The sequence below is a fragment of the Lytechinus variegatus genome, chromosome 13, assembly GCF_018143015.1.
Source record: "Lytechinus variegatus isolate NC3 chromosome 13, Lvar_3.0, whole genome shotgun sequence".
In the NCBI taxonomy this organism is placed as follows: domain Eukaryota; kingdom Metazoa; phylum Echinodermata; class Echinoidea; order Temnopleuroida; family Toxopneustidae; genus Lytechinus; species Lytechinus variegatus.
The window spans coordinates 31,988,808-31,999,085 of record NC_054752.1 but is presented as its reverse complement, the minus strand read 5'-3'; the positions used below and the strand labels follow the sequence as shown (position 1 = coordinate 31,999,085).

At 33.8% G+C, this 10,278-nt stretch overlaps 1 protein-coding gene across 8 annotated transcripts in view; it reads right to left on the bottom strand.

The window, feature by feature from the left end:
* Nucleotides 1-4,382: 4,382 nt before the first annotated feature.
* LOC121426310 (band 4.1-like protein 5) overlaps nucleotides 4,383-10,278 on the bottom strand; it is a 68,970-nt gene continuing 63,074 nt past the window's right edge. For all 8 annotated transcript variants that reach the window (XM_041622559.1, XM_041622553.1, XM_041622555.1 and 5 more), the window contains one exon: nucleotides 4,383-7,891. In XM_041622559.1, coding sequence (XP_041478493.1) covers nucleotides 7,613-7,891 — 279 coding nt within the window. In that variant the 3' untranslated portion in view covers nucleotides 4,383-7,612. The remainder of the gene's footprint in view (nucleotides 7,892-10,278) is intronic.

The following is a 10,278-nucleotide window of genomic DNA, read 5'->3' as shown; positions in this document are numbered from 1 at the left end:
GCTCAAACAAAAAATAAAACATACCTCAGACCTCAGTTTTGTCTAAGCAGGGACTCCCTGTGTCTATATTAGGCTACATACATGTGCATTAGTGACACGTCTCCGACGCTCTTGAAGTCACTGAACATCGGCAAACCACAGGCGGGGTTTTGCGAGAGGATGCACCTACCAGGGATACCAGTATTGCACACGCAACTACTTTGTTTTGGTAGTGGAAACACATTGACCTTCCTGACGTTGAAACGAAAACAATCATGTCGAATTGCACATGATATGGATTTCTGATTACTGCTTTTGTTCCGAAGCCAATAGTCTAAATTTCTGGGAAAAACTTGTTGACGGAAAAGTTCAAACCATCCCAGATCATGGCCGCGCCCACATGATCCACGGTTATATGCGCATGCTAGGAAGTCCGTCGAAAGGGTATCGGTACCGTTTAGGCGCCGGCAGGCAACAGGTGCACATGGCTTAAGATACTGGTATGAGCTAAAAAAATTGAGGGGGCATCGCGCCGACCAAATACGGAGATGGAGCAATAGATGTAAAGAGATGCGAGCAAGCAAGCAAAAATGTCGACCTTTATATTTGATACAAAATTCGAATTTAAGTCGGACTTTGACATAATATTTACCCCAAAATGGAAAATTACACAATATTTCCCCCACTTATTGTCCTTTTCTTTCCTTTTCTCCTAATTGGTCGTTGAAATTTCGGGGATCATGGCATGCATCCATGCATGCCCCCTCCAGATAAAGTTAACAAGACAGCAACATTATACAAATGAGTGGGCTTTTATGAGGAATTTTAAGTGTTCCTCTAAACAAAAAAAAAGGCTCAGTTGGGACACTCCCAAAACGTAAGGTTGTTGCCAAGCAATTCCAAGAAATAAGCTACCATAGAGTAGGCCTAACCCTTCCAAAAAATCTTTTTCCACATCTCAAGTAAATTAATGACCCATTTTCATTTACAGAAAATAACACACATACCAGACCCTGGGTTATTTCTCTGTGAAATTGAACTTACAATCTATACCTAGATTTTTTTTTTGTTGATAATACATACAAGCTACACTTTTTCTCTCATTCTTTAGTTTCTCTCCTATACACCCATTTAGCATTCTGCCTCTTCTATCTATCACTTCTCTCTCGTATTTTCTTTCTATACACATTCTCTCTCTCTCTCATCTCCCTCTTTTAATTTCTACCAATTATATATCTTCCGATCTCTCCCTCTCTCATTCAATACATTTCCTTCCCTTACTTTCTCTCTTTCCCTTTCCCCCACACACACCTTTTCCTCATCACTTTTTTTCATTCTTTTTTACCACATTACTTCTCTCTCACTTTACTCCTCTCAATTGTTTTTTCCTCTCGTGCCTTCACTTTAAATTCACACTTCTTTTTCTCTTTACCCTCTCTCATCTCCTAACTCTCCCATCTTTCATTCCTTTCTGGCCTTCACTCCTCAGTTTTTCCTTTCATTCTTTCACATTAAATTCACACTTCTTTCGCCATCTCTTGATACCCTCTAATCTCCTCAAACGTCCCTATTTTTCTTTCTCTTTCTTTCAATCTTTCTGGATTTCATTCATCATTCTTTCCTTTTATTATTTCACTTTCATATCCACTCTTTCTTTTTCTTTGTACTCTTTCGCCTCCTCAGTTTTTTACAAATCTTTTTCTTTCAATCACTCTTAAGTTCATTCATCATTCATGATTCTTTCCTTTTACTTTTTCACCTTAAAGAGAAATGCCAGTAGTTGCAGTAAACGATGATTTCATGAGAAAGTCTGTAAAACCAGGCTTAATTGTCAGAATATCATCGAGGATCTAGATCTGGTACAGTTACATAAACTGAACTTTGTGAAATCTTGAAATCTACGCTGAAAAGCGTTCACACTGAAGATCACCAACACAGATAGGTACACGTGGGACAGTGTATTATTATTGCTGGAATAAAGACCCGACGGAAGTGACCGAATCCGCGCTTATTTTGCTTATTTCTCAGCAATTACACAATTTCTCCCAGAATCCTTTGGCACATATTTTTTATTCATACAAACAGACACTTGGGTGGTCATTATATTAGATTCTGTAAAAAGTCATTTTGAGATCGTTACCAAAACTAGAATTTATCTTTAAAATGGATGGTCCGGGCTGAAAATATTTTATCTAAATAGAGTAAAAGTCACTAAGCAAAATTTTGCTCTGTGAATTTTATTCTATTTATTGATACAAACATTTTTAGCCTGGACCATACTTCTATATTTTTATAACCTCTCTCATCTCTTCATTTTTCTTTCTTTCTTTCTTTCTCCCTCCCTCTTTCTTTATTTCTTCATATCATTATACCCTCCATTCATGAATCTTACCTTTCATCCATTTTTTTCTATTCCTTTACTTTTATCCTACATCATCTCCTCATTGTCCCTCTTCTCTCTCATATTTAGTTTTTTTTCTCATTTTGTCCTTTAATCATCCATGGACCTATCAGAGCATTAGGTCCATGACTGATCATTCTTTCCTTTTATTCTTTCACTTTCATATCTATTCTATCTATTGATCCAACCGCCACATAAACATCATGTTAAGCAAAACAAAATAGGGCAAGTGTTGACACAAAGTATACATGTAAATTATAATATAATGTTCAATAATCAATACATGACTGACAGGGCTAGGTGATGCCAACAATGATCATAAAATAATATGTACAAACTGAGCAATACAGGCATGATGAAATGAAAGTTAAAGATGATAAACAAAGGAGGAAGAGAAAAACTCAATATAAAAAAATGACACAGAACTGTGGCATCGGATGCCACAGTTCTGCCATCGGAATATAAATTGGGGTATAAGAAGAGATACATACAAAGTTGTTTCTACTCATGGAAACACTAAGAAAAAAAGTTATGAGCAAAGTACGGTATTGAGGAATGTACGAATAAAAAAAAAAAAACTGAAGTGATTTCGCTAGGGGTGTCTATGGAAAAATTATTAGTCTTACTTCTTTTGGTCACAAATTCACTGAAGGTACTACCCCATTCTTTATAAAAAATTAAGGATATTCTTGAAACACAATTGACAATTAAATAATTTAAAACATGGCCATAACAATATTGTTACATGAAGATAAATAATACACAACCACATGATGAATTGCTTAATATGAAATCAAATAAAATGTAATTTTTTTTTTTCCATCAATACTGTAATGCTTATTCACAGCCTGATATTAAGCATGGAACGCGTGCATTTTCAGATTGTACGATTTGGGTCAGTGGTCAAATCCTGAAACATAATGAACTAGAGAGGGCAGCAGACACTATCTGGAGACTCACAAGACATGGTGCCATGGCCGAGTGGTCTAAGGCGCCTGGCTCTACATGTAAAGTCCGAGGTTCGATCCCCGGCCGCGGCACCTATGCCCGCGAGCAAGTCATTTAATCTATATTGCTCTTTTACCCTGCCTTCAAATAAATGGAGACGCTATGTGCATTATTGGTAACTAGGTGTCCACTTGTTTTAAAAAAAAAAAAAAAAGCTCCCACCTTGAAATACTGAAGGATATACTAGTAGCAGGATTATGATCCGCATATAGCGCATCAACTAAATTACTTCTTAACTTACGAACAGCTTTATGAAACAGCCCCCAGACCTATCAACAATAAATTGATATTTTTTTTTTGTAGATCTGATTATGTACTTCATCACGAGTCTGAAAATTATAGATGACTTGAGTGAAAGTTTAGGCTGAATAAATTTGACAAATTGCTGAATCTATGTACCAAGAATATTCCATATGAATACATGTATCACACAACAATACCAGAAAATAAATAACACTAATAAATATATTTTATCAAGTGAATTTACTTAATTACTTAACTTAACTTGAAGAATAAGTAATATTATATGAATTTAAAATAGGGAAATGAAATACAAAATCAAAGAGCACCCCTCAATTTATCTATGTTGAATAAATATAACTTTGGATTTAAGCAGGTAATACAAACTGTATAAATAAAATATTCAATTAAAAAATACATAAACTTTAGGTTAAGGGACTAAGTCAAATAAAATCAGCGGCCTTTAAAAATGGTTAAGAAATATAATGAAAAAATACTGTAAACCCAGCACCTGAATATTAATTTGTCCATTTCCAAGTTTGTTACATTGCCGAAATATACATTTAACTCCTAAGAGAAGTACATTCATTATAACAATTACAAAAAAGGTAAACATACATGTATATATTTAAATGAGGATTATAAAAATTCCAAAAATAACGTAATTTGTATATCAAGAATCTTGCAAATTTCAGACAGGCATAGCACTGTCGGTCCAGTACCAGTTTTGTCACTGTGGTTTAATGGTTCTGACTCTTGTATTTCAAATAGATGGGTCGTGGGTTCAAATCCTAGCTATGGCAATGTTTCTTGATGAATTTTGAGGAATAAGGTATTATCAACCCAACGATAAGAGCCATGCTTGAAATCAAATCTTCATCCTTGAAATCAGAGAAAAAAGAATGACCCACTTGATCAAAAATGCATCAATGGATCCCGTTAATAACTTTTCAGTACATTACTGTACTGTGATTCTAATAAAATGGCAAGAAATAGAAAAAGATAAAAACCCTAATGAAATCATGAATCCTAACCTTTTTTGTGCTTAATTTTACATACATGTTGTATATTGTCCATGAAACGTAGAAAGGGGTGACAATATTTTTCTTAATTACTACTGGAAACCTATATCGACCCTTAAAAATATTGATTTTTTAGACAATTTTAAGTGTATATGCATCGTACTTGATAACTTCAACAAGAGTAGACTTTGATCTTAATAGACATGAAATAGCAATAAATATAATTTTGAAAGTCAGAGATTATACAGGAAATCTAATATATAACTGCGAACTTACAGTACATACATCTTACCTAGTAATAAATTTAAAAGTGACTTTTATGCAAACCATATTCACTTTCTAAAGCTCTGATGCATGGTACAAATTAATCCATTTCAAAATGAAATACATAAAATTTCATTAAAAACTGTTAAGATGCTTTTGAGATGGGTTTTTCACATATTTCATGATCTTTTGAATAAATCTCATTCTACAAATGACATTAAAACATTAAGATGTGCCTCATTATGTTTCTGGATAAAAAAACATACTTCATCTTCTCGAAGAGGATACTCCTATCTCCAAATTCAGTAAATATATTGAAATGCACATACATAAAAATCAAGAGTATCCCTAGAATGTTGTACATTATACCTTAAATAGCATAACTGTTGAATTACAGACACAAATGTAAACATTATCATGGGCCTAGACAGATTAAAGTTTATTTGGATTTGCAAAATTTTATGTTAGTGAACTTTACTTGAATTGAGCATGATTTCTTTCAACAAACTCTGTCACATCATGTGTACAAAACAGATCACTTGATCTTCTCATCCGTTTAAGAGTTTAAAACACTTACACCGTCTTACTTTAAAAACAAATGAGTAAGGTAGACACTTAAGTAGGAATCAATCAATGTTTTCAAATAATGAATACAGACAAAATGAGTTCAGTCGATATTAAATAGGAATCAATGTCATCAAATTATGAATACAAATAATTTCGTTCCCAATTCCATGCAAAGAAGAAGAAAAAATCTATAATTAGGATTAAATCAAGGTTTGGGGAATATTGGAATACACGTGTAATAAATATACTCTGAGGGAAAAGAGTTTAGACAGTAGAAATTCAGGCAGCTCTATACTTCCAATACTTCATAGTACTATCTGGAATACATGCAAATATATATATGTTCAGAAGGGAAATAAGGGAGTACAGATTGGAAAAACAATAAGGGCAAATATTACAAGGTTGAATAACAAAGCTTTCATTATTAATATCAAAATTCATTGTAGAAATGTACATCCCGATTTGCAAAAAATACACCATGAATGAGAAATTCCTTTCTTCTTAAATACTCTTTAGTTAAATGTCAATAGTATACACAAATGTACAAGTCTAAATAACATATACATGACATACATTACAACATAAACATTTTTCAAATCATTAGTATGTATTTGAATACATTGGAATCACAATATGCATTTATAATTAAGTATCAAATGAATGAGATAGGTAGATGAAGAAAGCATATTTCAATTTGTGGAAAAAGGCAAATTTCTTTTTCAAAGATACCATGAAAGGCAAAAATTATATTCAATTTCATATTCTATATATTCAATACATGTTTATTTATTATTAATAGCTTGTGATGACAGAGTAAGGAAATAGTATCACCAAAGATTATAGCTTTCATTTCTTAATTTCAAAGGATTTCAGAGAAACAATTCCATTTTTTCTTCAATATTTCGTAAAAAAATGACAAGCAAGTACTCTTTTTGATTTGTGTTTTTGTTTGTTTGCTTGAATACTCTGGATAGAAATTAACAAGTAAATGTATTTAACTAGATTATGAATTTGTTAATATTATGCTTGTTTCAACAAGCAATATGTTTTGAGAGGCAAGGCTTTTATAATTGTTGGTAAGAGAGTCATATCATGAATCTACTTGCACAATAATTTTCTAAGCAGAGATTAATAGAGCCCACATGAGGCTATAATCAAGCTTGTACAGATATCTAGTAAAATCGTTTGAAACATTGAACGAGGATTATAAAAAAATAACTTTGCTGAACTGGTTATATATTTTCTCTCATGTACACTTTATTTGTGACCCGATTTATTTCATTTTTTTTAATTTGAAGACACAAATGGCACACAAAATAAGGAGCATCACAGAGGGAGAGAGAGAGAAATATATCTTCTGAAAGTTTTACAGTGACTCCATAATAGTATATAACTGTGTATAAGCTTTTTAAATGTGTGTAAGTATGAAGTCTTGTCTTCGAAAAAGACATACATTTTCATGACTTGGAAATATCTATTATTACAGGTGCACACAAGTTTGGCAATCTCAATAAAGAGCTAGTAAAAATATTTCAAAATGAAAAGACAATTTTAGAAAGATAAAACTAATAATATTGAGATGTCAAAATAAGATGGTGAGTATAAAACCTTGGTTTATCTTGCAAATGTGAAAAATAACCATAGGATCTTAAAAATATCTTCATTTCCTTTAAAGTTGCAAATTGTTATCTGGTTTGATAACTGTTCTTTTACTTTCTTGGAATACATTTAATCATCAAATAATTGCCATTTATTTTTTGGAAATACAAAATTATATATTTGATGGCCTTGCCACACTGCCATGGTATTCTAGATCAGCAAGCACAGTCATTCACGTTTGAACTCCACCAAGCTAATATATTCATCAAATACAGGCAATGTAGATGTGCTCTCTCTGTAGATTGGTATATGAATAATCAACTTTATAGTTAAAGAGAGTTGTGTACATCCCTTCTACTCTCTGCAATGTTTATGCATACAGTGATGATGATTCAACCTTCATCCACAGTGACTTGAAACTTGAAAGGAGATGGCATCCTTACAGTGAGTTCTAGAGACCACACAAGCACGTTTTGGACGTAAGGGACTGACTGAAACTGCCACAGAGATGTCTCCTACTAGCACAGCGCCATCATAGTTCAGTTGTGAGCGTACACCGCTTTGTAGACGTCGTCACGGTGCCACCCGGTGAGGTGTGGCCGACACCCATTGCGTTCGTGGGGCTGTTGACAGGCTGCCACGACGATGCGCTGACGTTCATGCCGACCCCTGACCCGTTCGTAATGGGTGATGCGGCGACGGATGCGTTGTTACTGCTCATCGAAGCAGAGGAGGAGGATTTCCGGGAAAGAACGGATATCTTCCGGGCATTGGCAGATCCATTCACAGGTTTGGTTTGCGTTTCCAGTTGCTAAAAGAGATGGGATTGAAACAATAATTTACTGACTATTTAAAGGTAAATGCTAGTTTTGGTAACGATATCAAAATGAGTTCGTACAGAATCCAATGAAATGACCACCAAAGTGTCTGTTTGTATAAATAAAACGCATGTGCCAAAGAATTCTGGAAGAAATTGTGTAATTGCTGAGAAATCAGCAAATAAGCACAGGAATCGGGTAGGGCGTCGGACCCGACGCCCTAAGCAATGATTATACATTGTCCCACGTGCGCTTATCTGTGTTGGGGATCTTCGGTGTGAACATTTTTCAGCGTAGATTTCAAGATTTCACAAAGTTCAGTTAATGTAACTGTACCAGATCTAGATCCTCGATGATATACTGACAATTAAGCCTTGTTTTACAGACTTTCTCATGAAATCAGTGTTTACTGCAACTACTGGAATTTCTCTTTAATACGCAAATCTCTACTTCCTTCGGAATTATACACATCCCATATTTACGGCTTAATTCTTGAAGATACATTTAAATGACATTACAATTCATTAAGAGCTCATTTCCAACCTGCCGAGTTCTGAAACATACAGGCCAGAACTTCACAGGGGAGGTTCTGAAGCCCCTTTTGCAATTGGTGGTGCGACTGGTTACAACCGATGCAATTGTGTGCAATATATGTGACCAAATGATCGCAAATAATCTCACAAGCAATTGTGAAACCATGGACTATTCTTATTTTTGTACAATTGCGTTTGATGCAGTGCATGCACTGACAAAGATCAAATAATAATTGCAAGTTTTTTGCAAATGGTATACAAGCTCAACTATGTGAAACTACACATGATATCTGCATATTCCATAACTTTGTTCCCTCTCCTGGTTCAAACCTCTTTTGTTAATTCAGACCAGACAATTGTACATTATTTATACCCTTTTTGAAATAAAGGCCATGATTTTCAGGTGCAATTTTATCAAGGTTTCATTGTACAACATATCACAGGCACAGCAATTAGGACCTTACCACTCAAATCAATGTTAACCAATATCTTTGTTTTATAAGACTATATTTTTCGTGCAACATTTGTGGCATGCCACAAGATGCAAAAAAATCAAAAGATAATTTTTCAAAATGAAATAAATAAAAGTTGCAATAAGACTGCTTGTATATTTCAAAATGTATCTAAAAAATAAAGCAATAGATGCACTTAACAAGTTAAAGGATAGAAAGATTTAGAACACTAGGGAAGAGAGATAAACTAGAAACTGGAATATTTCTAAATAACCAGGGATCATACAAAAAAGAAAAAGAGGGAAAACAAAACGAGAGAAAATTAAATATTATCTAGATGAAGAGAATAAAATCTTAAAGACCTACAATATCATATTTTTTTATTCTATTTTTGCAAAACAGGGAAACAATTGTTAACTATTGTTAACTTTGTTAATTGTTATCTACAATTTCCCAATTTCAATATTCTTAATTTAAAAGTTAGTAATGTTAATAAACCAATAAACTGAAGTTGTTATCATGCACATGATTTAGTTCTAAAATAATCTATATCATCTTGTGAATAATTGATTAGTTCAGAACACAAGAATACCATAGAGTCTGCATATGTTGACATTCCATTAAGTCAAATATCCTTTATTAAAATCAAAGACCTTTTTTTCCGTCAGATCTGAATTTACAAAGAAATGTTCTTTAAATCTTGTTAGTAAAATTTTGTCAAAGTCACACAGATTTTGATGGTTCCAAGACATTTGACTTATGCAGATTCTATATTATATTAGAACAGTATAAAACAAATGATGCATACATACATACAATGCAAAGCATTCAATAGAACCATGAGGAATAGTGTAACTGACCAGTATCATAGAAAGGATCGTGAAGAATTTGAATAAAGGAAATAATGATGGGGAGAGAAGGGGAAACTATTGGTCAAAGTGGGGTGGTTGTGATGGGGGAGGGGGGGGGGGTAAATCTGAAAAATATTCTGGTGAAGAAAAGCAAGGATTTGTGTCATAAAGAAAGAGGTCCAAACTCCAAACCCTGTGACAATCAATCAGTATCGCTAATGTGACCGTTCTCATATGAAGAGCAATAAGGAGAAATCATAGAAACCACATTTTGAGAAATTTAGGAAGGGTATATATTTTTAACACTGCAGCGGGTTTGGGAAGGGTCAAGTCCCCAGTTACTGCAACATACTACTTCTTACCACAAGACAGTGGTGAGGAGTAAAATCTTTGCACAATTAGAAACAATGATAGGCTTCAGGTAAAAACTGTACAGGGCAGTATAAAGATTGTATCTTTTCTTTGGCAACCGTAAAGGACTGCAGATAGGGGGGGAGGTTGTAAGTATTTTTTTCCACTGCCTCGTGTTCTTCCCAATTTCAAA